Source organism: Rhinolophus sinicus, linkage group LG13 (genome assembly GCF_036562045.2).
Source record: "Rhinolophus sinicus isolate RSC01 linkage group LG13, ASM3656204v1, whole genome shotgun sequence".
NCBI classification, from domain to species: Eukaryota; Metazoa; Chordata; class Mammalia; order Chiroptera; family Rhinolophidae; genus Rhinolophus; species Rhinolophus sinicus.
The window spans coordinates 36366201-36394074 of NC_133762.1; the positions used below are offsets into that span (position 1 = coordinate 36366201).

Consider the following 27874-nt stretch of genomic DNA (forward strand, 5'->3'; position numbering starts at 1 on the left):
GGGAAAGGGGGGTGGGATGCGCACACACACCTCAGTTCCACAATCACCCACGCCACACTGGAGTTCTCACATTTTCCACCCAACTTCAGCCTCATACTTCAAAGGATGAGAACCTGTTTCATTTCTCCCCTGGGATGGTGTGAGGAGCCTGGGGCAGAGCCCTGTGTAAGGGCTCTGGGGCACCGGGCTACAGGGCAATCTTACCCTCTGTCCCAAGACGGATGGAGGGTGCTGGCCTGGCTGCCAGGCGCCGGGGACAGCCTCCGACCAACCTTGGCAGGACCCTTACGTTAGGAGCGTGGGTGGGCGTTCCATTGGTCTCCGTTTGCGTGCGGGGCGGGTCCCCAGGACCTAGGTGCGGGATCGGCCATTTGCTGGTGGGTGCGGTCGAGTTTGCTGGGCCCCGCCCCTGGGGCCGGAAACTCCGTTCCGGGGGCCCGAGGGCGGTGTCGCCGCGCGGTGGCGTCACGGCGCCAGCCCTTCCAGGCGCCTGTGCGCACCGGGCTGAGCGTGGAGGTCGGCGCTGGAATACTAGCGGCTCCGGCAGCGCGAGGTGAGGGCGGGGCGGGGCGGGGCGGGGGCCGGGGTGGTGTGCGGCTGGCCCCCCGCCTGACGGGCCTCTGCTCCCGCAGGCCATGGGCGCTCAGCTGAGCGGCGGCGGCGGCGACGGCGCCGCGGAGCAGGCACAGCCCCAGCCTCAGCTCGCGGCGCCCGAGGGCCCTGAGCGGCCCCGGCCGGAGCCCGGTCCGTGGGGGCCGCTGGACGACGTGCGCTTCCTTATCGCCTGCACCTCTTGGTACTGACTCTCCGCCCGCCGAGTCACCGTTCATCTCTTGTGCTCTCCGCCTCTCCTGGTCTGGCCGTTGCCGTCTGTCATCACGGTCCGGCGTTTCTCTTAATCTACCCCGTCCCCGCCCCGCCCGGCGCCCGGTAGACTCTATGAGAGTCGAGGAGGTCGCGGGGGACTGGAAGTCCTTGCAGGGCTGCCTCCACAGCCTCACCATGGGCCACCGTCTCGCCTCTGTCCTCTCGCACCAACCGGAATTTGTTCGCTTCCCAGCCTGCATCCAAACCAGCTCATCCCCACCCGACAGCTCCAGCAGTCTGGGTCCCGGGGCAGCCTTCCCTGTCACTGACTTCCAGAGCCAGGCCAGGACTCTTGGTAAGACCCCAAGGCTGCTGACCTGACCTCACCTTATCTGTCCATTATTGCTGAAAACGCGGCTCTTTTGTTCTTGGTCCTGGCACCGTGTACGTTGACTTGAGAGAAGCCCTTGCCGCAGTGACCCTTCCCATCCTCCTAGGGGATGTTGCACCACCAGCCTGGATCCCAATGAGGCATCATCAGGCTGTATTCCTGGGACACAGTAACACTGGGCCTCTTGGACCAGCCTTTTGAAGAGAGGGGACATCTGATTGCTGGGCTGGCAGATGAGATGTATGGGGCAGCTCCTACACATCCCAAAGCACCCTGTTCCCCTTGCCCCAGAAGCTTCTTAGGCCACTCTCAGAACCTGATCTTTGTTCCCACATTCAAGTGAAATGACACACTTTGTATTTTTGTTTTATTTAGAAATGATTTAAAAAACATTATACAAAGGCTGATCAGTTTAAAATGTGACTGACACTGAAATGCTGTGATGTTCCCCAGGCCAAGGGGAAGCTGGGCTCTGAGGCCCCCAGTGCTTTGCCCCTCTGCTCTGTCCTGGGATGATGGACAAACAGATGACCGACCACAAGGCAAGAGAATCTGAGATTGGAAGCATCCAGGCTGAGCCCTCTCTGGGCCTGGCCTTACATCCCTCACATCTGCAGCCTGGGCTGCCTGCCTCCATCTCCTGCTCTTTTCTCAGCTGACCTCGGTAGTACCAGGAGCCAATGGGAAGCCTGGGGGTGCCTAGAGCTTTCAAGAAGTAAGAGCACCAACCTGAGGAGTGGAGAGGAACCAGGAAGGGGAGAAGGGAAGCCAGGAAAAGATGGATAAAAGAGACACTTCTGATCTCATCTTGGACCCTAGAAGGGTCCACAGGTGGGGACCTAAGGCCCAACCAGCTCACTGGATGGCCTGGGCATGTAACAACCTCTCTGTGCTTCATTTGAGGGCACGGTGAGAGTTACCCTCGGCCTCCCAGGGCCTACACAAGTTTCATGTGAGTGGACAGGTGTGAGCTAATAAAGTGCTTTGCAAAGTATAAAACACTGTACAAACCTATGAATCACTAATATCTCTGCAGTTGTTCCCCACCCATCCCAGGGAGCCCGCCCTTGGCCAAAATGAGACAAAACAAGGATAATGACAAGGAACACAGTGGACTCAGATGCCTCTGGGACAAGAGATTTTGCTTGAGACAGCTCCCAGGGCAGCAGGAGTCCCTGTCTGCTACAGGTTAAGCCGACCCAAAGCCCAGAGGTCACGGGATGGGGGCAAGGCCCACGCAGGCTCAGGGCCAGGTTGGCATCTGAGGCCCTGCCAGCACCCTGAAGACTGACACCACCTGTTAGATTTGGCCAGAGAGCCAACAGGCATCACTGAACCCATTGGTCTTGCCTAGGGCTCGTCAGTGACGAACGGCTGCCTCCACTGGGCTGGAGTAAGACAAGCTGAGCCCTAGGAATTCCTGCCAGTGACAGTGATTGGTGGGCCCCTAGGCTTGAGGCTGCTACCATTGTGGGTGCCCTTTTCCAAAGAGCAATACAGGAAGATGGCCCTGGGAGCTGGGTTAGCAAGGGCCAAGCTTGTGATCTGAACACTGCTTCCAGGTTGAGATTGAGTCAGCCTCAGGGCAGCTCTGGGTGTGGGCTCTGAGCACTTTAGAAGGCTGCCCTGAGTCCCTTATCCCAAGGCCATGAGAATGTTGGCCTGGACCCTTTTCTTCCTCACCTAACTAATCAGGCTGAGCCCCCAGACCACACGCTATAGGCTGGAGATGGGGATTGAGGAGAGAGATGGGAGTGGAGGACGGTCACAAACTCAGATCGGCCTCCATAAATGGGGTCAGCTCCTGCCCCAGCCCTTTAGCCTCATGAACAGGGCCTGGTTCCCGGGTGTCTAGGTGTTTGAGTACCCTTAGCAGCACCTTGGTCCTTACTGCCTGGGGGAGGGCTTGCCACGCTGGCCTCATCACCAAGACAGTCACCTGTATCTAATTCACCTAAAGCCTCAAGCAGCCTTTGCAGAATGGGACTTGAAACAATAGTGACAGAACATTTAAATATTCAAGATGTGACAGCTGGGTCCTCGTCAGACCTAGCCGGGCCACAGCCCTGCCTACAGCATGTGACCGTAAATCATGGGTTTCAGAGGAGACCCTGGTGTGTGGAGCCGGTTTCCTGAGGGATCTGCTGCATACCAGCAGGGGAAACCCAGGCTTGTTGCCCACCATGTCTGCAGCAGGGGTCCTGTAGCCTTGGAAAACAGTGGGGTGGGGGTGGGGGGACATCTGACCAGCAGGTGTTGGCAGAGAGGAACCAGGACTGGTGGCTTCTCTCAGAAGGGGCTGAGAGCACTAGTGCTGGCTTCCCACAGAAGGTGCTGGGTCCAGCCAGGAACAGAGCTGAGGTGCCTCATGGACACCACAGGATGCAGTAACCACAGGGCCTCCTGGTATGAGGCCTGGCCTATTCCCTTGAGTAGGGAGCAGTTCACCCAGGACAGAAGGCTGGTGGCTGGGTGCCAGACACCCACCCTGGGGCACAGCCGCCATCACTCCCTGCCCCACGCTCAGCCTAGGCCAGTGCACCCACCACTTCAACTACATGACCCCTAGCCTAGGGCCCTGCTGGCTCCGGTGGGCAGTGGCCAGAGCTGCCCCTCAGACCCTGGTGAGGAAGGGCCTGGCTGGCCAGACTGAGTGGACAGAGAGGGCTCTGGGCTGCTCACACCCACTCCTGGACTGGCCGCTTATAGTACGTGACAGGCTGAGGGCCTGCCTTGTTCTTGAACTGGAAGATGGTGTAAACCAGCACCAGGATGCAGAGGGACAGGATGCAGGGGATGACCACAGCCACTGCATTCACAGAGCCTGGCACGTCGTTGATGGTCACCATGATGTCCACGTCGTCCTGGGGCAGCCGCCGCTCCTTGCGCCGCTCCACCTCCTTCTGGTTGCAGCCCATCCAGTCACGCAGGATGTTGCGTGGGTAGCCAGGCTCCACGCTCAGTTTCTGGTTGTCAAACTTCCAGTAGTCCCGGCCCTTGTAGAAGTAGGTGTAATCTGCAGAAACACGGCCCAGCATCACCACTCCAGACACTTCTCTGCACCTGCTCTCGGCCAGGGTGGGAGGACGCAAGGTGCTGTGGCAATGTACAGGAGGGGCACCTCTCACCCTGGAGGAGCCCCAGGGGAGCTCTGCAGGAGGGGTAGGCATACGAGGTGCTGGGAACTGTGTTTTGGAAAGCTTGGAAGTGGGGGAGTGCAGTGCTTCGCACATCCTGCAAATAGTGTGGCTGAGTCATGGAATATGACCTGCATAGCTGCAGAGAGGGGCACCCGGGACCTGGAACAGCCCAGCCCATATTCTCAAAGGCTCTGAGGAGCCACTGAGGGGCCTTAAGTAGAATTGGTCATTTGTGCCTCCCAGATGGGACCCTTCTCAGCCTGGGGCCACAGCTGTCACAGTGTTCATAGGCACCCCCATGTGGGTCAGATTAAGCCCCCAACTTAGGGCTTGGACAGCACCATCTCATAGCTCTAGGGCCTCAGCCTGTCTCCTGCGTGAGCCAAGGGAGACAGGAAGGAAGATTTCTTCTATTGACAGTCGATACCACCTCTTCGCGATTAGGGATTTTTTTTGACTTGGCACACATCACTTTGCAACACAGGTTGCAGGGTCTCTGGGACCCTGCTAGGGAAGGGACTAGAAGGAAAGAAGACAGCAGGGCTGGGGAGCCACCCCAAGGCTCCCAGCAACAGCCTTAGTGGCCAGCCAGTCCACAGACGCAAAACAATGTGTTCAGACTCTTATTGGCTGACTCCCCACCCTGGCTGGGACTTTCATTGGCCAAAGTCCTTGATGTCATCTGTCTCTGAGGCTCTCCAGAAAGCGAGACCATGTGTGTAAAGCATTAGGTACACAGGAGAGCCACCAGATAGCAGCTCTGTCCCTGTGGCTGTTGGCTTCCTTACCAGTGACGTCTCCTCTGAGAGTCCTTCCCAATGACCTTTACTGTGGCACCCTCTGCCTAGTTGCTCCTCTCACAGCAATTCTTTCCCTTATAGCATTTGTTGCACCTTATTTTTCTGCCTCTAGCCTGCAAGTCTTGTTCCCTGCTCTATCCCCAGCCCTCCCACGCAACCTGGCTCTAAGTAATTATTGTGGAGTGAATGAATGACTCCTGTCATTCCATATAAACGAAAATACACAAACGATGATGATGATGGTGATGATGGCAGCTAAAATTTATATGGCATGGGCGTAAGTGCTAGGCATTGGTTTAAGGGCTGTACGTAATTTACGTTATTTAATTCTCACAAAACCCTACGAGATAGGTACCACTATTCCCATCTTGTAGATGAAGAAAATGAGAAAACTTATGTTATTTGCCCACACTCATAGTAAGTGGTGGAGGTGGGATGTGAAACCAGCCAGGCTGGCTCCAGGGTCTGCTTTTGACCAGATCAGTGGAGATGCGTCAAACAGACATTCATGGATACCCACTCTGCACCTGGCAAGACCTGGCCCCTCCTCTTGAGAAATTCCTAGTCCCGCCTTCAGGAGGAGCTAAGTAAATGTCTCATAAATAAAGAAGACTTTTCTCTCCATCTTCCTGCCCTTAACACCTTAGAACCACCATGTCCATCCTTGCTATTCAGATTTGATAACCTGAGGAAACCCTCGAGTACTCCTGCGGACCACTGTTTGAGGAGTGCTGTCTGAAGGAATGAAGTCAGTCTATGAAAACATCTCTCAATTGCGAATCATCCCTGCAGATGAGAAATTGTGACTTGGTAGCTGGTAAGAGAGACTTTACTGTGTGAACATAGGTGGGTAAGAGGCAGTTGTCTTTGCCACGAGGCAGTATTTCTCAAACCTGAATACCCTGAGAGTTTGCCTGTGGGCCCCGAGGAGACCCACATAAAATCAGAACCCTCCCCGCCCCCCAACCTGGCTGGGCCCTTACGTACATCCTTCCTTGCTGATGAAGGCCCCTTGGGGAGCCTGCGGGATGCCCTTCCACACGGTGATGGGCTTGGGGTAGCCAGGGTCTGTGGCCCGTCGCTCCTCGCTGTAGCGCCAATACCGCTCGCCTTTGAAGAAGTAGGTCTTGCCCACAGGTTCCCATCGCAGAGCCGTGTCAATGCCTTCTCGGGGCAGACAGCTGCCCAGCTCCCCCAGGCTGTGAGGGTACCCAGGCTCTACTGTCACCTCCTTAAACACCCAGTACTTGTCACCTGTGGCCAAGAGGAGCCCAGGATCAGCCTTCCCCAGTCACTCAGTGCCAGAGGTTGTGGCTAGTGCCACTTGCCCATCTTCTACTGGGACTGAAGTCATTCATAGAGCCAGAGTGTCAGGGGGAAACAGCCATAGGCCTGCTTGATCCTCTCAGTGGGAGACTGGGGCCTCTTGGCCCAGGCAGAGCTTAGGGGGGCAAGAAGCCAGAAGCCAGTCACCAATCCTGGGCAACTCACCCCATACTGCCTCGGTTCTGTGCCCCAGCCTCTTTGCCTTTCATGTGACTTGTTCCTTCCTCCTCTCTGGGTGACCTCAGCCACTCATACATACTAGTACTCACCCCACCTTACACCAGTGACACCCAACTCTGAGGCTGTAGTACACAGCCACTCTCCCAGGGGACCCGATGGCCCAGCAGCCTCTGGGCATTTCCGTAGGCTTCCTGGAGTTCCCCATCTCCACCACAGGGGGCTCCCTCCCTCATCACCTTTCTGCTTCCCAGGGTCCCCAGGGAGAAGTCCCAGCATCCCCTCTGGCCCGCTCTTGCCTTTCCCTCTTAATGCTCAGCCTCTCCTGAGGCCTTGCTAATCCTCTAGCTGTCTCTAGCCTTCCAGCTCCTCCCTGCTATGGGCCTTATAGACATTGCTATCCTCCTCTCCAGCACCCATCTCAGAAATGGCTTCCTCGTCTCTGCCCCGATTGCTGCCTGCTCTCTGGCTCTCTGCTGCTCAGAAGCATTCAGCGAATTTCCAACATTGCCCTAATGTATCAATACCACATTCTGGCCTGGCAACCAAGACTCCTCGGGCCTCTCCCCCAAGCTTCCTTTCCAGGCTGCTTCTCACGGCTCTCCGATGTAGGGCTCCTTGGCTGTCCAGGGCTGCCTTCTAAAGCCTTTTGAATACACGTGCATGTTCCCACATTACTCCTTTGCCCACGCTGTTCTTTCCCTTGGAATGCTTTCCTCGCTTCTCACTGTCAGTATCTTACCCTGCTGGGGCCTGGCCCACGTCAAAATAATTGAAGTGAAACCACCTGGCACAGGGTGGGCACAGAGTGGGCACAGGGTGGCATGCTGTACATGTTAGGCCCCTCTCCCCATTCCCTGACTTCTCTAGCCTTCGGGTTCTGTGACCTCCTGCTTCCAGGCTCTTCCAGAACTGCCAGGGTGGCCCTCCATGGAACACCCTGTACTTCATGTGGATGACGCTTGTCACCAACGTCAGCACAGGCAGACCCTCAACAATCACTCCCTGACTTGATTCCTGCAGATTGTGCATTGCCTGCCTGCAGGGATCTGTCCTGTCCGATGTCAGTTTGTTAGTGTCTCTGTTAGGGCTAGAAGGATCCTTATAACTGGCATCTGTTGCCCACCCCGCCTCTGCCAGTTTACAGATGGAAAAAGGGGGTCCCGAGGGCAGGGAGCCATGCTAGGTCCCTCGGCACAGGCCACATTACCTTTGAAGAAGACAAATCTTCCATCAGCCCTTTCGTAGGCTGCATCTATGCGGGCAGGCAGCCCCTTCCAGAACTGCTCGATCTGCATGGGATAGCCCTCCTGCACCCGGTTATTGCGCAGGCGCCAGAACCAGCGATCCTGGGGGGGAGTTAAGGAGAAGAGAGAAAGAGGCATAGCCTCTGAACCCAGTGATCTCAGCCCAACAACCCAGCACCTTCCCATGGGCCCAGAGTTGCAACCCTCCTTGAAGTCTGTCCCTTTACTGCTTTTTCCTTTCAAAGCCCTGTGAGGAAGACAGGATGCTCATTAAGTCTTTCTGTAAGACTCTTGATGGTTCTTGCTGCCCGAAGGGCCATGAAACAGACAGCAGACAGGCTTGGTGGGGGGAGGAGGTGTGGAGGAGGTGGAAGGGATGCTGGGGCCTGGAATGGCCACATGAGGGTAGTGGAGAGTCACTGATGTCTGCAGGGCCCCAGCTGATGGGAGGTGGTCTCCGAGCCTGGGCAAAGTGCCCTCCTCATACATGGCTGGCTCCATCCAGCAGGGCAGGGACCATGGGAAGCAAACCGTGGGAATTTCCCCAAGACCTGGGTGTGAATTCAGGTTCCTCCACTTACAGCTGCATGACCTTAGGCACAGTACTTAAAAAGCCTCACCTGCAAATGAGGGTAATAATGGGGGATCAGACGAGAGATATTAGGGGCGAAGTGTCTAGAACAATACAGGACCCAGAGTCGATGTTGAAGAAATAGTAGGCTAAGAGTGTGATAAAAGCCCTCCCTTCAAACTGGTGCCTTGTCTCACTGCAGTCCTTGGTTGCTAGGCACTCTGGGCAAGGCCCAGAACCTCCCAGGACCTCAGTTTTCTTATATGGAAATGGGATGATAAAACCCAGCTTTGCCTAGGAACCATTCAGTTGGAGGATCCAAGAGTGCAGAAGAATAAATGTGATTTGTAAAAGATGGTACAAAAGCTAGAAAACACCTTTGTACAGGTGTTTTATAAAGAACTTTCACATCCACTTCTTAAAACCTTATTTTGATTTTCACAACTCTTGTTAAGCAGATCTGAGACATACAGAGTCTTAAGGAAAGCCAAGTGACTTAGAGCTACTCAGCGAGAGGCAGGATTGGGCTGACCCAAGGTGCCTGATTCTTGCTCAGTGCTCAAAGCTTGCTGGGGAGAACTCTGCCAAGGAAATGGGGCAGCCTTCCGCAACCACCCCGTGTAGCAAAGACATGCTGCCCAGATCCCCTCCAGTGGAGGGTTTATTGCCTCCGAGGCTGGGAGAGTGGTCAGCAGGTAGTTTTCACCTGTCAGCCTCTTGGGATGGCCTCGCTTTAGAGAGCTCCCCCAAGGTCATGCCCTTCCTTATCCGGTGACTGAATGAGGCAGGGGGTATAAAGTTCTAGCCATGTGGGGCCCAACGTGGGATAATTTGGACTGGGCCAATCTAGTTCCAGAGCCCCCTGTGGGGGTTGGCTGAGTCTGCAATGGGCCTACTTGCTGCTTATCTTCTCCTTCTGCCCAATCCTGCTTCCTTCCCACAGATGTTGATCCCAAAGGTATTCCCTCATCAAAATCCTACATTCCAAACACCGTCTCAGAGTCTGCTTCCCTTAGAACCCAACCTGCAACACACTAAGCAGGCTACCCCCCAGTCAGCTCATGGCCAAGGTGACAGGACCAGGCCAGGTGAGAAGATGTAGCCTGGCCAGCTTTCTGTCGGGCACCTCAGTACCAGGCTCTCAGCCCTGGCAGGATCTGGAGATAGGCGCAGCCACCACTGCACCAGCCCCTGCTCCAAACTGCCCTCTTCCCAGCCACTCACTCATTTAATTTTCATATACCCTTAGTTAGAGGAATGACTCCCCTAGTTTTCAAGAGTTCCAGAGAAGGGAGGTGACTTGCTCAAAGTCAGATCAAAAGCCTGTCTCCAGCACTTTTCTCTAGCGTGAAACCCTGGGAAGGTACAGAATCACCAGTCTTCCCCCTTCCGTCTTGATTTACCCAGCAGCATAAAGAAGAGATGCTGTGTCCTGGCCATCGGGCCAGCTCCTGTCCAGGCCCCAGAGCAGAGCCTGATCCCACAGCAACAGCCTTCTCCAGCTCCATGGTGGGGGACGGACTGGGAGGGGACCTTTGGATGGTGCCAGTTGACTGGCCCTACCTTAAACACAAACATCTCTCCCCTGAAGAGGGCCACTGTGTTGAAGTTGCCATCACAGATGTTGGGTTTGGCGCCAGGTGTGGATGGCCGGTCCCCAAGGGGTGGCCGAGGGGGCCTGGGCTGGCGCTCATGCTTCCTCTCAGACGGTGAATGGATCCTGCGGACGGGGAGCGTGGGGAGGGGCCTTGTGGGCTCCAGGGGCTCGGCTGGGGGTCCTAGAGAGAGGGGTTACATCTTAGAAAGGGCCATCCATTTCCTGCCTCCCACTGCCATTGCCTCATCATCCCCTGGGCAGCTCTGAGACAAGTCTGTCACCCTCCAGCCTCCTGTCCCCTTTCCTCATTTTGTACTTCCCCAATCTTTGAGAAAATAGATGACAATCACCATTAACTGGGAACTTTCATCTGTCCATCCTCAGATCTAGATTGTTCTGCTTGTTCTCTACTGTTGTGGGAGAACATGGCCCTTCTTAGGCTCCGTGCCCCATACTCTCTTTCTCTGCTCCCTTCCACACACATTGGCCCCACTTTCTCACTCCCCCTTCATTGTTTGTCCTGCTCCAATGTGGCCTCCACCCTGTCACCCACTGACACTGCTCTGACAAGATCACCATGTCGCCAAATCCAGTGGTTACTTGGCTCAGATTTTGATGTGCCTATGAATCAATCCAAGGCTCTTGATAAAACACAGATTATGACTCAGAGCAGAGGGTCTTGGTGGGGCCTGTGGTTCTGCATTTCTTCTAACTCTCAGGTGATGCTGATATTGCTGTCTGAGGCCCACGCCATGAGCAGCAAGATCATAGAAACAGTTTCCTCGAAACACTCTTCTCTTTTCCGGAACGCTGCATGCTCTTGGTTTCCCTCCTCCCTCATGGGCTAGTCCTCTTCAGCCTCCTGTGCTGGCAGCGGTTCCTCATCCACCCTCCTCTAAAGGTGGAGGTGGCCCCGGGTACTCATCTCTTCTCTCTCTCTCTCCTGGTCCCCAGGTCAGTGCTTCTCAACTTGGCCTACATCATAGGATCACGTGGGGAGCTTTTAAAACTCCTGAGGCTCAAAAGGCACCCCAGACCAATGAAAACCCAATCTCTGGGATGAGGGCCAGGTATCAGTATTATTGATTAAAATCCCAAGGTGATTCTAGTGGGCAGGCAAGTTGAGAATTTCCACCCTAAGTGATCTCACCCTAAGTGGCTTTAAAGACTCTCCGTTAGAGCCGTCCAATGGGCTGTTCTGTGATGACAGACATGTTCTCTAGCTGCACTGCCCAGTACAGTAGCCTCTGGCCACATGTGGCTATTGAGTACCTGAAATGAGTGACTCGTTAATTTGACAGAGGGACTGACATTTTATTTAAATGTAATTAATATAAATTTAAAATTTAATAGCCACATATGGTAATGTTGGGCACCAGAGATCCCAAATCAACATCCCAACCCAGATCTCTGAGCTACAGACTGACCAGTCCTATTGCCCCACAATTACAAAAGCCAGAAACCTTGGTGCCATCCTTCTCTTCACCCCATATCTGCCCTATCAGCAAATCCTGTCCATTGTATTTTCAAAATGCCTTCCAGTCCCTACCACCCCGTCCAGTCCTCTACAGCTTGCCCTCTGGAGATCCTGCCTATCCTCCAGGGCTCTGGGTGGGGCCACCTCCTGCGTGAGCTCTTTGGGGTCCCCAGCCTGGGAGCAGTGGGGGCGAGGGGGCTGTGTTACGTGGACAAGCACTTGCTTAAGTCTGGTCTTCCCATCTCAGCCCACTTGACAAGAACTAGAACGTCACATACCAGCGTGACCAGAGAACTGGGAGGCAGGCAGGGAAGCAGGCTTCTCATAGCTTATCAAGATGCCAGCCTAGCTTCTCAGTGTTTCTTGCATAAGAAAAAAGCTCTGGTTATAATCCTCCTCACATTGTATGACCATTACTTGGGCAGATGTGTGAATCTCCTAGTTAGAGGTGGGACTCCTGGAGAGTGACCCACGGGAGGCTAGAGGAGGTTGTGTGGAGGGGGAGGTGGGTAGAGAAGAAGGAGTGGGTGGGCCTCTACTCACCTTTGTCCCTCCCAGTAGTGGCTCAGACCCTCCCCTAGGTTTCTTCCCACAGGGGAGGAAGGGGTGGGGGTGGGGTGGGGTGGGGTGGGAGGTAGCCTTGCCCCTGTGGTTAAGTAATGCCATCAGAAGTCTCCAAGGTGGAACAGCTGTCAGAGACACAGAAGCTATGCAGGTGGATGGCGATGCTGCCCCCCTCTCTGCCTCCACCCCCTTCCCCATGACCGGCAGGCAGTCACAGCCCAGGCCTGCGGAAGAAATGGTGGCCCCTCTCCCCTGCCACACACCGTAGATCTTCTGGATGCCCTGGAGATCATCCTGAGGCAGCTTGAAGTTGTGTGTCTCCATATACTGGTAGAAAGGTGCCATGATGGCGCTGGGGTCGTTGGAGTGCTCCAGTCCCAGTGCATGGCCCAGCTCGTGCACAGCCACCAGGAAGAGGTCGTTCCCTGGGGAGAGGGGATGGGGACCACTTAGGTATCAGTCAATCCATTATGTCAGCAAACACTGAGCATAGACTTTGTGTCAGGCCCTGTGTCAGACATGAGAACGTACAGAGAAATTAGACACATCCCTGCCTTCCAGAACGCTCCATACAGTGGGGTAGAGGGAGAGAGAAACAAAGTAAGTGAAACTAGTGTTCCAGGTGCTTTAGCAGATGTCTTTAGGGGTTCAGTGAGCACACCGAGAAGGGGGGAGTCATGTAAACTGGAAGGAAGGTGTTCAGGGAAAGCTTCATAAAGGTGAAGCTTAAGTTGAGTCTTGAAAGATAAGCTAGGAGAACGGATTCGGGGGTAGGAGAGAAGAGGGGTAGGGATGGCTTTCCTCGCAGAGGGAATGCTGTAAACAAGATCCAGAGACAAGCAGCTTCATTCTACTTGGCTCTGGAACAAAGCACAAGGGGAGGGCCAGAGAGAGATGAGGTCAGCCAGGCTGGCAAGCTGGGCTCTGTGATGCCAGGCAAAGGAATTTGGATTGGCTTCTTGGCTGGCGGGGGGTTTCAGCAGGAGTGGGGGTGATGACACGATGACATCATCTGGCTGTGGTTGGAAGAAGGGTTAGAAGGTAATGAGACCAGAGACAGGGGCGTCAGTGGGGTCAGTTCAGAAGCTGGTCCAGGGGTCCAGGTGAGGGATGCAAAGGGCCTGAGCCAAGGCAGACAGAGGTAGTGGCCCAAGCAGAGAGGAGTCCTGGGGGGGTGGGGTGGGCAGGGCTCTGGTCTTGCGGCAGCTCTCAGTCTGGCAAGACCTCAGTCCTGAAAGAACTGAGCTATGGTCAAGATCAAGCAGGGATTCAAATGCGAGTGAAAGCAACAAGGTCCAGGTGCTAAAAATGGGGCACGGGATCTCGAGTATAAAGCTGAGGCGGACACGTGACATTGTGGTCATGAGCACCGGTCCCTGAGCAGGACAGACCTCGTTCATTTCCAGCTGGTGAACTTGGCCCGAAGGTCTACCCCCTGAGCCTTAATTTCCTCATCTGGGAAATGGGGAAATCATCCTGCCGCATAGGGTGGTGTGAGGGTTGGATAAGATAATGTGTGTAGTGGGCACGGCACTGCGGGGTAGCGGTTGTTCCCATACATAAGACAGAAGCCTGGGGCCTGGAACATAAAGGAAGCACAGGGCCAGTGGGATTCTAGCAACCAGATGCTCTTAAAGCCAGCTATCCTGAGCTTCCGGATCAGGCTGGGGATAGGGCAAGGCCTGACTTTGGGGGGATTAAGGAACTCCAGCTTTGGGAAAGAAATGCAAGGGGCTGGGTGTTGGGCAGGCTGTTGTACCAACCGTCCCGATTCCTGTCTTGTCCAGTTATAGACCCTGTTTACTTTGATGTCTGGCATTTGAATGCCCTTGAGCCCTGCCTCTTGCTACCCAGCCCTAAGGTATGTTGCAGCCCATTCCTGTCACCTTGAAGTGCAGGAGAGTCTGCCAGGAGCCCAGAACATTGTCAGGAGTCCTACCTAGCTCCACCCTGGCCCCAGGTAGAGTTGCTCTGCCGCAACCCAGCCAAGGGCCCTGGGAGGGTCAGATGGGGTTGAGGATTGTCTCTGGCCTTTCTGGCTAAAGTCTTGGGAAAAGAGAAGAACCCCATGGGGCAGACCCAGACGCACGCTTGCCTGCCGCTCTGCTGACACCACCAGTGTTTTGAGTGAAGGGGGTTTGGGCAAGATCAGCACAAGCTTCGCCAAGAGCCTGGGGCTGCCTTCTGCTGGGGAAGGGCAAGCTGGCAGGAGGAAGCCGCCCCCAGTTCCTTCCTCAGGTCCTGGTCCCTCTGGCAGCAGGGAAGGGTGAGCTCATCTCTGAGCTCCATCCCAAACCAAGGCGGCTGCTAGAGCTAGCGGAAGGCAGCTCTGCTTCCTGGGGTCCAGTCCTGGCTCTGCGCCTGGCCTTTTCTTTGACCTGAGGTAAGCTGTTTGGGCCACTGTCTCCTAAACAGGCTCTTCCTTGGGGGCATAGATAGGGATTTCAGCTGGGAATGAGGGAGCTGGGCTCTGAGCACCTGGTGAGACTCTAAACCTATGTCCTCAGCTTGTGTCTATTCCTGAGCCTCTGTGCCTGGGTCTTTGCAGAAAACAGGAGTAAGTCCTTGAAGGAAAGGGCCTGTGGATTTGTTCCTGGGACCAGAGTGGGGGAGCTGGTGTTTTACCGCACAGAAACCCAAGAGACCTGTGAAGTGGGGGCTGTTCTAAGGAGATGGAAGGAGAGGGGATGGGGCCTGAGAACTCCCGGAGCTTGTGAGTGGAAAAGGAGAGGGATGGAGAAGACCCCAGTTCTTAATGGGCAGGAGGCTGTTACGGTCTTCACTCCCAGAGGGTGAGAAGCAGGAAATAGAGTGGTCAGAAGGACAGTCTCTGGGAGCCAGACTGCCATGAATCCCAGCGCTGCCATGTCCTAGCAGTGTGACAGTGTAAATCTCTTCCTCTGTAAAATGAAGGGAATAATGGTGCCTTCGTAAGAATCGAGGTGAAGATTAATGAGGCAAGGTAGGTAAGGCGGCTCCTGGCACAGAACTATCACTATTAATTAGCAGGCTCACGTTGAGCTGTGGGTGAGGACCAGCATTTCCAACAGGGAGTATTCCAGTGGGCTGGGAGCTCAAGGCCTTGGGCCTTTCCGCAAGTACCCAACAGTCTATTTGGCTACTCCAGTGGACCTGGTCTCAGCCTCATTTCTCTTCTCTTAGGATCTCCATATTTGGTGAGTCCCACCTCATTGACTCCTCAAAAGGTTATAGCATTTCCCTTTGCTTCTATTCTTTTGCCAGTGCTGTTTCCTCCACCTGCCCAATGCCACATCTACCAGGAACGCTCCTTGATTTCTCCCACTGGCAGTGAGTGCTTCCTCCTCTGCACTCTCCCAGCACTTTATATGAACCATTTCTATGGCACTGACCATTTTCCACCCTACATGATAGCCTCTAGCACACACTTTTATTCCTCCTAGGACTGTGAGCTCCTTGAGGGCGAGCTTTGTGCTTGACGGGGCGAGGTGACAGTAGCCAGGACAGGACAGTGCCAAAAGTTCGGTACTTTTCAAGGTGTGGTCCTTGGACCATGTGTGGCAGAAGCGCCTTGGGCGATTGTTAAAAATTCAGAGTCCTGGGCTCACACCTGGCGCTGCCGCTCACCAACTGTGAATTTCTTAACCCCTCAGAACTGTACTTTCCTCATCTGTAAAATGGAGATTGTATGATCCCTGCTGGGCGTAGCTCCCAGGGAGGGGAAGAGTCACCAAATTGCCGAAGGGCTCTACCCTGTGAGGGGCTGGTCTGGGTGACTCTTCCTGTGTGTTCACCTACCCCGGGGCTGGGCTCCCTCGCAGCAGAGCTTAGTGAATTCTGCTGACGTCACTGCTTGACTCCTTAGGAAGAGTTGAGGACTGAAAGTGCCTGGAAGCCGTCCCCGAGACCAGCTGCAAGGTGCGGCGGGCCAGATTGCCTTTCACACAGACTCCAACGAGCTGGAGAATCAGAATCAAGTTTACAATCCAGTGATTCTCCAGAGAGTCTTTTAAACACACAGGTGGAGAAGATTCTGATTCAGGAGTTTGGGGTTAGGTCTCAGGCAACCTTTTTTGTTAAGTTCCCCAGGTGAGTTTCTAACGGTTAGGTGAGGCTGACACACCTGAACGAACAGCTCAACCTTAATACCACTAAACGTGGGGCAGCCTGCATCACACGTGCTTCCCAATGTGATGCCGCACGGAGAACCTGCACCACAGAGGAAGCGTTCTTGCCAAACAGGGGAACCTGAATCTAGTCAGGCCTGTTGATCTAATTACCAATATTCAGGAAACACGGGGAAGAGAGACAAGTTAAAAGTGAACCTGAATTTAGTCAAGCCAAATGACTATACTCAGGACAAATGACCCAATTTCTTCACCAAATATAGGGTGTAGGGGAAAGGGAAGTGAGGTGACTGTGTTTAAATTAAATGCACCTTAAGGGACCTGTCAATCATGTATGACGCATGAACCCGGTATTTGATTTTAAGAAATTATTAATTTTGTTGGGTTGGATATTGATTTTGTGGTTGTGTAAAAGGTAATCTGTCAGAGGTATAGACTAAAGTCTTAACAGGTGAAACGATTATGCCTGGGATTTAAAAAAAAAATACATCAGCCACAAAATAAAAGTGTGGAGGGGAGGGTAGATGAAATAGGAATGATGTAATGTTGATAATTGCTGTAACAGGGTGATGGGTGCCTGGGGGTTCTCTCTACTTTTGTGAGTTTGAAATTTTCCATAATGGAAATTTAGAATAGAGAAAAAAGCCAATAAACAAAAAGTTCCCAGGAGGCGCCACTCCCGCTTTCACTGAGTTTATCAGGAAACTAAACAAGATAACATACAGGTGCTCAGTCAATTTTGATTCCTTTCCTCTCCTTCCAAAAGCTGTCCTAGGCCAACGTGGTGCATTCCAGTTCACCAGCCAGGGCTCTCTTGCTGTGGTTATGAGTTGCAACGGGAGAGTTGATGCTTGGTTTTCCAGAACACAGAAATGTCCCGACGTGTCCAAATCAGACATTGGCCGTCTTGGAGTTTCTATCAGAATCTTGGAATTTCCATCAGAAATTCATTCATCAGGATGGGGTGGGACAGACAGGAGGTTGCTGGGATGGTCCCAGCTCCTTTCCACACATACCACCAGAAGTGCTTGGGATTTTGAGACTGGGCCCAAGGTCTCCGACAGAAAGGAGTGGACGTGGGAAATGCCAACCCCCAAAGCTGGGAAGGGGAGGGCAGAGGAGTACAAGTGTCTTTCCAGTATCTCCTCTGGGCAACAACCTTTTAAGAATTCATTTATCTGTATCAGGGCTATAACTAAAATCTTATCTGACAGTGCCTGGCACATAACTGGGGCTCAAAAATGTTAGTTCTCTTCTCCTCACACCTTATCAGTCAGCACAGACCGCCATTCCTTGACACCGATCCAAGAATAAGAATGAGATCAAGAATAGGTGTTCTGAAAGCCAGGAAACACATCCAGGACAGAAGGGAATGGACACTGGAGCAGCAGAAATAGAGCTAGATAGGAAGAGGACACAAAGTTGAAGAGGGCAGGGGACAAAGAGAAATTTAACAGTTTCCTAATTTTGCCTGGGCTGCGCCTTGGCCAAACCACCTCCTGAACCACCTTTTGATGGATAAGCCAAGTGTTGACGATCCATGAAAATATGAAATTTTCTCAAGGAGGCCATTCTCATCTATAGAGACACCAGGCACAGCCTCTGAGGAAATGGGCTTTAAGGTCTGCTCTCACTCTGAAGCTTCGCCAAGGAAACAGAATGCCCAGTGTGTTCCAAACTTGTCTAAGCCTAAGAATCAGAATCTCCAGGGGAAGGGCCTGGGAATCCACATTTGTAACAAGAACCCTGGTTGATTCTTATGATCAGGCAGGTTAGGGAAACTGGGGATGAAGACTGTTCTTACGCCTGCATCAGGAGCGCCTGGAGGTTTTATTAGACTAAGTGCAGATTCCTAGATGCAGCCCCAGAACCAGAGACTCAGAGTAGCAAGAGGTTAGGGGCCTGGGGCCTGGAATCTGCATTCTTTAAAAAGGTTTCTAGGTGGTTCTGGTGCATCCTGCAGTTTGAGAGCCATGGAAGCTTAGCATGGTGGCTAAGGGTACGGGCTCTGGAGTCAAATGCTCAGGTTCAAAGCCTTATTTCACCATTTGCCAACTATGGGACCTTCGGTAGTTTACTTAATGTTTCTCGATACAGTTTACCTATCTGTAAAATGGGGGTAAACATATGTACATACTATGTGGAAAGCACATGGGCCTTAGAATATTAACATACTCGTTGTTGTCTATTGTGTCTAAAATAGCATAGAATACAAATTATTGTCCCTTTCTTCTTTAGACTCTACTGTGTTTTCTTGGTATTTCTGCTACATGCTTTGGTATAGTCTGCCTTGTGACAGGGTGTCTTACGTACACATCTGTCTCCCTGACTCAACTCTGGATTTCCAGAGGGCAGAGACCATGTCTTTTTTTTGAAATGTTTGGAATCCCTGAGTTGTGCATCATGTTACATTAAAGTTGGAAGGGACCTCAGAGATCACCGAATCCAGTACCTCGTTTTACAGATGAGGAGACTGAGGGTGAATTATTTGCCCCTAATCCCATAGCCAGGTGGTTGAATTAGGGTTTGAGCCCCGGTGCTGCCACCTACCAGCTATGCCACTTGATCCCCAAACTCTTCACCTGAAAAATGGTGTACACTAGCCTACTCACTAAGCGTATGCCTGACGAGTAAATATGGATGAGGAACTCTTTTGAAATCTGAAGAGTATTGTTGTTGTGATTGCACAGTATTGACTCTGTCTCTAAATAGTGTTCATTGAATCATACTGATGAAGAGCAAGTTATGCAAGGAAGCTAGAGTCATATGGGGCCTGTTATTCACCTGTAAGGTTGACATAAGGGAGAGAGTCCGTCACGTCATCCGATAGGACGGCCTTTGAAGTTGTCAACAGTCAGGCTAGAACCTACCACTTTCAGATCCCACTTTCAGTTCTACTGCTTTTTTAACCTTTCCCCCAGCCTCTGATTCATTACTTTATCTTCTTATTCATGGCCCAACCCCTCCCACCTGACTCAGCCCGGTTAGACCATTTACTAAGTGATCTGACCCATCTCTATGGCCCTGGCCCTGCTGGAGCACGTGTTGAGTGTTAGCAGGATCTACACTTCCCACCCTCTTAGCTTCTTAGTTTTAGACAGGAAGTTTTAGATACCAGGAGCTCATCTATGGTATCCTCCAAGCTCTTCCTCAGGGCTTCTGAGAAACCCGGCACTGACCCCCTGTCCCCTCATGTCCTTACCGTCATGGTTGGCATTTCCTAGCGTCCACGGCTCATCTGAGTCAAAGTGAGTGTCCCCTCCAATTCCGGGGCCAGGGAAGTAGGCGTGGGCCAGGAATCCTCCTTCCCCGTCAAATGGGGAGCTGTCGCCATGGAAGCCAGAAGCAAAGAAGATCATGATGTCAGCTTCCTTCCGGTCGCTTTTGATCTCATGGTATGGCACCTCTTCAAAGGTCAGTGGGGTCACCTTCTGCCACACATCGAAAGCCTGGCGAATAGCTTTCCGTGTGTCCAGCTCACCCACCTTTGGGGTATAGTTGTGAATGCTGGTGAGAGAGGAAGGAATTAGATTAGGGAGGAAGAGACAGAGTTAGAGACTAGCAGAGCTAAAAGGAATATCAGAGACCATATAGCCCAGTGATGTTCACATTTTGACCCCTAGAATTCTGTGGAGGGGCCCTAGGGGTTGAAGAAGGGGCCGATAGGCAAGGCTCTGGGGACCTACCCCTGCCCAAAACAGAGTAGCTTTGCTTTAGTCACTGTTGTATATTTACTTTCTGGCAAAGTTTGTGTTGAATATAGGATTTCGCTCCAATTTGTAGGAAAAAATTAAATTGGTGAACAGCATTTTCTAAAATTTATGTTTTCTCCCAATACGTAAAATCTGTACATTTGTAAAAGTTATAAAAATATTTAAACAGTGGAGAGTTTAAGTGAACTGTCTCTTTAAAAAACCAACAAACTTTGGAACCAGCTACTACTGCTCATCTGTCTAAAACCTGGTACAGGGTGGTGTCTGATTTCATCAGTTATAGATTTAGCTATTTAAGGTTACTATATGCATACTGCATGATTCTCCACAACGGAGCACCACTACTTCTGGGTGTTCTGCCCCATGAACACCTGGGGCAAGGATTATTCACCCATTCTATAGGTAAGAAAACTGAGACCCAGAGAGGTTGGGTGATAAAAGTTAAGGTCAGACTTGGGTTAGAATCCAGCTGTTTTTTAAAATTTTTTATTGGGAAATATTGGGGAACAGTGTGTTTCTCCAGAGCCCATCAACTCCAAGTTGTTGTCCTTCAACCTAGTTGTGAAGGGCGCAGCTCAGCTCCAAGTCCTGTCTCCATTTTCAGTCTTTAGTTGCACAGCGCACAGCCCACCATCCCATGCGGGAATTGAATTGGCAACCTTGTTGAGAGCTCGTGCTCTAATCAACTGGGCCATCCAGCCACCCCCTCCAGTTCTTTTTTTTGATCCACTCTACCTCTTCAGGAGACCCTATGTCTATACAATTTCTAACCCAGATTCTTCTTCAGTTTCCTTCTCTTATCAGATTTCTGAAAAAAATCTTGGTCTGATCTCTACAGCTTGTCAGCAGGAGAGCCCTTAATTCAACTCTAAGATCTCTGTCTTAGATCCTGTCCCGGAACTGAGGAGATCTACCTGAGATGGTATCAGAGTCTGGGAGGTGCCAACCTGAGCCTGCCCTATGTCTGGCCCTTGGCCCAGCCCACTCCGAATTCTGATGTCTGTGTATGCTGTGGTAGGCGCCATCGTCCCTGCTCTTGGTGGCTGGTGTGACTTGGAGACCGATCCTGCTCTGCCCTTGGTTTCCTCAGACAGTCAATGAATGACACCGTTGTGAATTAGTTCCCAGGTCTTTGTACTCCTTAAGAAACAACTGGAAATCTGTGTTGGGAATCTCACGTGAAGTCCATCAGGCTAAGTGGGAGAGGGATCCAGAGTGGGCTTTGACGGGTGATAGGGAGAATGAGTTCAGCCATGGTTCTTTGTCACAGCTGGAAGTTACTGAACAATCCATACCCTGTTTTTGGTCACTAAAAACTGTAGGAATCTAAACAGAACACAACTAAGGAGCTCCTAAGGGACCAAGTAAACCTGAAGTTGGAGACACAGCATCCTCTGGAAGCCACAGGAGGAAAAAGTCATGGGCTCACAGCACTGGCCCTCACCCTGATCGCAGAACCACCTACGGTGTGAGCCTCTGAAACCCAGGCCAGGAAGAAACAGAATGAGGCTGGAGCCAAAACCAGGGAGGAAGAGAGGGAGTCAAAGCACCTGTAGGTGATGTGTTTCTGCCTCCACTTCTGTCCAGTCAGGGCATAGCGCTTGTTTCTCCGCTTACGGCTCAAGTGGGGGTGGTCAGGGACACCGCATCGGGGTTTCTTCATCCACCTGGTCAGAGAGAGGACACACACGCACACCGGGGTCCGTGAACACCAGGAAGACGCTGCGGAGTGCGCAGTCCCGGTCTGAATGGCAATGTGCATCCTCTACCTAGACTTTGGGACCCTGGCTCTGATCGCTTCCCCAGCAGGAACATGATCGACTCATTCATTCATTCATTCACTCACAACTGAATGTGAGGCAACACTGCTGCATACAGAATAGGAGTCAGAAGACCTGGGCTTAGTTTCAGCTCTATCACTAATCATAGGAGCCCAGGCAAGCGACTGAATCAGCATGAGCCTCAGTTTCCTCATCTGCAACGCAAGAATGATAGTGCTGGCTATTCTTAGGTTGTAGTGAACCTCAAAGCAGGGCGTGGATGTGAACATGCTCTGTGACTGTAATTAGATCATATCACTCCCTGGTTGAAAACCCTCCAATGACTTCCACAAACACCTAGAGTAAAATCCAAACTCCTCACGTTGGCCCACAGGGCCCCGCATGAACTCGCCCATGCCTACCTGTCGGCCGACACACTCACCCCCTCCTCCTCATATCCTCTCCTCCAGCCACAGTGACCTTCTTGCTGTGCCTTGTACATACTAAGGTTTCCCCACTTTGCATTTGCTCTTTGCTCTGCTTGCAAAGCTCTTCTCATTCACAGGGTGTGTTCCCTTCTGTCATTAAGGTCTCTGCTCAAGTGTCACCCCTTCAGAGAGGATTTCCCTGCCCACCCTCTCTAAAGTAGCCTCCCCCTCCCATTCTACCAATATCTGTTTAGCCTATTTAACTTTTCTTCATAGCATTTATTATTCATGGGAATGATATACTTACATTCTGCTTATTCTTTGTCTTTCCCGCCAGATTCTAAGCTCTGTGAGGGTAGGAACCTTACCTGTATCCCTAATGCCGGCACAGTACCTGACACAGAAGGTGTTCAATAATGATTTGTTGAATGAATGAATGAATGACTGAGAACTAGCCAATAGTAGAATGGCATAGCTTGGAAGACAGCAAATTCTCTTTCACTATAGGTGTTCAAAGAGTGGCTAAACAACTGTAGGCCTTGAAACAATTCTCTGTAGCACTTATCACACTGTATTGTGATTTTAAATCCATTAATCTATTGCCTCTAATAAATGAGAAATTCTTTGAGGACAGTAACTGTATCTTATGTATCATCATGTTCCCAGAAGCTAGTCCTGGGCCTTGAACTACAGTAAATCCCGATAACTGTTTGTTATCAGGTGAAATTATATTAGGGAACAGTAAGCCTGAGACATCACTGGGGACATACAAAAGGGGTCAGGATAGGAGATTTAAAAGATCACGGCTGATTGGGGCCCAAGCCATCCTTGAATTTTAGGTCCCTGTTGGCCTAATGACTAACTCACTAAACTATCTCAGTAGCTTGGGATCCTGGAAGGGAAAACAGTCTGACCTCATTCGCAGTTGCTGAAAGCAGTTGCCACTGGCAATGAAGAGGAAAAACAGACTATTTTAACCAAATATTAAATGCTCTTTGAGGGACTTAGCCAGGTCTTGTTCATCTCTGTATGTTCCACACAGCCTACAGTGCCCATACTCAGAAATCGATCATCAGAAGCAATAATCATGCCATGCATTAGAATAAACATTTATAATTGTCACAGTGTTGACATTAAAACATTTTTTTTTTGATTCTCAAAACAACTTTGTGAGGTACCCAGAACTTATTTATTCTCCCTTTTACAGATGAGGGAAAAGATACACAGATAAATTGAGCAACTTGTATAATGTAGCAAACAGTGAGGCGAGACTGGAACGTAGTTGAATGAATGAATGAACTACCAATTTCCACCTTGAACACAAGGGCTAGAGGAACTGATTGCTGAATGAATGAATGAGTGAATGAATAATGTGTGACATTTCCTAAGGGAGGCACTCAAACAGCACAGAGGTACCTCGGTTTTTGAACATAATCCATGAGTTCTGAAATGTTCGAAAAGAGCCGACAGCTAGGCCTCAAGATCTTGCACTCAGCGGAAGCCGTGTGACATGTTTGACTTCTGAGTCGTGTTCGAAAACCGAACCATTTACTTCTGGGTTTACGGTGCTCATAAACCAAAATGTTCGTCAGCGGAGCCGGTCGAAAACCGAGGTACCACTGTACTTTGAGTTGCTAATCTAGCCTCCTTTCACTGACAGTCCCTGGGAAGAGAACCAGGAGCCATCTCTGCTACAACAAGGCTGAGCTAGGCCTGGAAGGGAGAGCCCCAGCGCGGAGTCAGGCCCAGAGAAGACAGCAACTGCCCAAGGTCACAGAGCTGGAGTGGAAACTAAGGTCTCTAAATTCTCCCCCAACTCCCTCCCCACTAAGGTCTTGTTTTAAGTGTGAGCACCTTCTTCCTTTCCATGCCTCCACAACAGCGTTCCCCAGCCTTCCTACAAAGAGGTGGGGGCAGAACTGCAAGTGGGAAATGCCATCCTTCTCCCTCAGATTGTTCCTTCTGCCTCCTCCTCTCGCTGTCCACCTGCCACACTCTGAATTCTGTCCAACAGGCCTGGGGCTTTCTGGAACAGAGTAAAACCCAAGGCCAGGTGGTGCCTCAGCAGAGACACCAGTGAGTGCTTCTGCCCAGGATGCATTGCCATGAGGCCTGCACAAAGCCCTCAAAATAACCTCCTCTTGGAGAGGCGGTCGGGCGCTCTTTAACCAGATCGCTTGTGAGGCCACCGGACCGAGGAGCCCACTGCACTCACAACAGCGTAGGAGCAGTGAAATGGATTAGCTCAGAATTTCACAACCTCACAATCAGAGAATCCTAGGAACACATAGAGAGAATCCTGGGTTTTTATGATTTTAGGATCATAAAAACCCAGGCTCACCAAGTTTTAAAAGTTTAGAATAATGGAATCTAGAATTTGAGAGTCATAATCCAATACTCCCTTTTGTAAATGAGCAAGCTGAGGCCCAGAAAGATGATTCTCTCAAGGAGGGATTCACCCAAGGGATGAATTGATCCTGGCTCCACAACAGGGTGCGTTTCCTGCTCCTCTACCCAGCACCTTCCCCACATCCTCACCCAGCCCTCCTCTCTCCTTCCACCTGAGCTCAGGATCCACCCCTTGCCACCTCCTTAAAAAAAACTCACTCCAGCTCTTTCTGTAGCGCTTCCTGATGTTAATGGCTTTTTAAAAACAGCTTTAATAACTTTCATGGCTATCTCTTAAACAATCTTAAGCATGCTCAAATTTCTCCAATCTTAAAACCCACCCTTAGCTAGCTACCATCTATTCCTTCTTCCTCTCACTGTTCAGCTTCTTGAAAGTTTTCCCTACACTTGCCATCTCTGCTCCGCACCTCCCCTTCTCCCCACAGCGTCTAATTTTGTCTCCATCGTGCTCCGGAGCTTACAATGGCCTCTGTGTTCCTAGACTCAGCAGACACTTCTCAGTCTCCTGTTGGACCACTTTGCAACGGCTGAGCCTGCGGGCCGTTCCCGCCCTCACGGCCATGACATCACAGCCCCAGGCTTCTTCCACTTCTCTGTCTGCGACTTCTCAGCTTGCGTTGAGGGGGTCCATCCCCAGAACTCTTCTCTTCCTCCTCCTCATGCTCTTCCTGAGTGATCTCAGCCATCCGCATGGCTTGTTATTATCTGCTGAGGATCGCCCTGAAACTCAGTGTTGCCTTCCGAGTTCTAGACTGGTATAGCCAGACGACTGTGCTTTTCACTACACGATAAACCTCTGGAGGGCGGACGGGGATCATAGGGTCAAACACAGTGCTTGGCACACGTAGGCACTGAGCAAATGTTCCATACATGGAAAAAGTGGAAGAAGAGTTGTCAGCTTGTCATGGAAGGGTTCTCTGTATCCAGTGAGATGTGTACATCTCAGGGAATGCCAGAGGGGCGATTCGTAGAAGCACAAGTTATAGAGTCAGAGGAAATTTAAGGCCCCCTATAACCAACCCCCTCACTGTGCTGATAAGGAAGCTGAGGCCCGGAAGGGTTAAGAGACTGGTCCCAGGTCACACAGCAAGTTTGTGGCAGAGCACAACCCAAGCTTACATAGGAAAGAGCACCTTGGGGTATTCCCTCCCATGATGACACTGCAGAGTAAAAGATCGGAAAGCAGTAGGATGGGCATGGTGTGTACATGAGGCCATGACAAATGTGAACCCAAATGTAAGTCTGGAAAGTTCAAAGGCACAACGTCCTACACAAATCTTACTCGATTGTTGTTTGATCCAACACACCGGTGACGGGGATCCCGTAAAACTGCTGCATAGTGGAGACTGCTGACTGTAAGGCCTTCCCTGACTGCAGCGCAGACGCCCGTGAGTCATAGGGAAGCAGATAGCCATATGACTTTAACCAGTTCTGAAAGACACATGAAAGAAAAGGATGCATTATGCTGGAGAAGGCTCTGTTCTACCTGGGCAGAGATCTGCCCTTGAAACTAGGGATCATTTTACCCAAGGGACTTACGGACTCATGCTCTGATTTCTTCCTCCTTCACTCCCTCCTACAGACACGTCAGATTTATCTCCAGAAAAACACAGCTCTTGTTGGCTTACTCTGCTGCTATGAACCTTTCATTGGATCTCTACTGGCTACAGAATAAAGATTAAATTTGCATTCAAAGCTTTCCACTACCCTGACTCTTTGCTCATGGATTCAGTGGTTTCCACTGACGTATGACCAGACATGCGAGAGCACAGGAACAGTTCATTCTCTGAAATAGAATGGCCCATTAAAATGTGCCTTCCAGAAACCCATGTGTCTGAAGTCAGAGTCTGATGAAGAATCACATTGTAGAATATTTATTGGCATGAGGTTATACATAGTCTTTATTGCTAACCCCTCCGAAAAGCAAGCCTTTGTAAATGAATATAAACAAAACAATGTATATTTAATTTAAATACCAATATATAAGTATGTGCATAGAAAAGAAGCCTGTAAAGGCACACATAAAAAATAATAGTATGATTATGTAAGAGAATTCCTTGTTTTTAGGAAATACACACTGAAGTATTTAGGTTTACATAAGGGTGCACGATGTCTGCAACTTTTCCTTAAATGGGTTCAGGAAATCTATCCACCTATCGAGAAAGAAAACAGATATAGTAAAATGTTAACAGTTGGGGAGTCTTGGCAAAGGGTGTTCAGGAATTCTTTGTCCTAGTCTTGAAAACTTCTCTGAACGTCTGAAATAAAGTAAAAAAAATGTTTTTAAATAAAAAAAGAATTAATGAGTCTCTTTTGTTATAGTATCATGGGGGACTTTTTCCCCCCTCTTTTTTCTAAGTTTTATGCATGAAGTCATTAAAAATAAAAAGGAGAAAAACTTTAAAAGGGCAAGAGAATCTGAAAGTAGCTTGGATGAAGAAGCTCAATGAAGCAATGGATGGATTTGAAGGATTGCAAAATAAAGACAGTTATTCCCACCGAAAGCATGAGAGGATGGAAACTGGAAGAAACCAGAGCATCAGGAAATATCTGTGGCATCAACTGGAAAATGAGGAAAACACCCAGGTATTTCCTGAATCCACAAGCATTTACAGGAGCACTCCTACGTGCCGGTGTCTAAGCCAGACACAACCTGAGCCCACCCTGAGATCGTCCTGAACACCTAGTGGGCTGAGGCAGGAAAAGGAACATAGGAAACAGTATTATTCCCCTCCTATCTATAGTTTTTGTTTCTTGTTTCTATATGAACAGTCTTATTGTAGACGCGTCTGTTATTACAAGTCAAATCAAACCGTTTTTGGAAGGAGGCAAACCAGAAACTATAAATACATTGTTATTATAGTCTTTACTGCCTTGTGATAAAATCCCCTGGACTGATTAAAAACAAAATAGTCAGAATAACAAAGTCTTAAAACGTCGACAACAGAGCGGCAACCTTACCTCTCTCACATTTGATTCTAAAACATGTTTTTCACGCCACATTATGGCGCAGGGTATCAGTACTTCTTGCGCCTCCCCAAACACTGAATCGCTCTCATGCCTTTGTACAGTTTCCCTTCTGCCTGCTATATTTTTTTTTTTTTTTTCTATACTTCTTAGTTTGGCAAAAATCTTTCATAATTTTAATGTTCAGCCATAAATTGCTACTTCCGGAAGACTTCCCTTACTCTCCAGGCTAAGTTACGTTCTCCCTCTTCTGTGTCCCCTAAACCCATTACAGATAGTATAGACTTTATAATATTGGGCTCTAATCATTACATATCAGACCCTGAGCTCCTCAAGGGAAGGGTCTGTGTTTTACTCATCTCTGTATATCCAGGGCCCAGGAAGTGCCTGACAC

The 27874-nt window shown here is 50.8% G+C and overlaps 1 protein-coding gene and 1 long non-coding RNA gene across 3 annotated transcripts; one reads left to right on the forward strand and one right to left on the reverse strand.

Annotated features, from left to right (window-relative positions):
• The first annotated feature begins 88 nt into the window (after nucleotides 1–88).
• LOC109448290 (uncharacterized) lies at nucleotides 89–2197 on the forward strand. Its single transcript, XR_012491326.1, has 2 exons — nucleotides 89–553; nucleotides 633–2197. It is a non-coding gene; the product is annotated as an uncharacterized LOC109448290 (long non-coding RNA).
• Nucleotides 1549–27854, reverse strand: MMP24 (matrix metallopeptidase 24). 2 transcript variants are annotated; one of them, XM_019733399.2, is made up of 9 exons: nucleotides 26053–27854; nucleotides 25796–25944; nucleotides 21467–21583; nucleotides 19406–19710; nucleotides 12361–12522; nucleotides 10023–10237; nucleotides 7852–7990; nucleotides 6126–6392; nucleotides 1549–4214 (listed from the first exon to the last, which is right to left on the reverse strand). In XM_019733399.2, exons 2-9 carry the CDS (start codon nucleotides 25849–25851, stop codon nucleotides 3877–3879), a joined length of 1599 nt encoding a protein of 532 aa, XP_019588958.1. In that variant the 5' UTR covers nucleotides 25852–25944; nucleotides 26053–27854; the 3' UTR covers nucleotides 1549–3876. The 2 variants fall into 2 exon arrangements, with proteins under 2 accessions (XP_019588958.1, XP_074173902.1); XM_074317801.1 differs by lacking the exon at nucleotides 26053–27854 and having other exon boundaries at nucleotides 25796–25974.
• Between the last annotated feature and the right edge of the window lie 20 nt (nucleotides 27855–27874).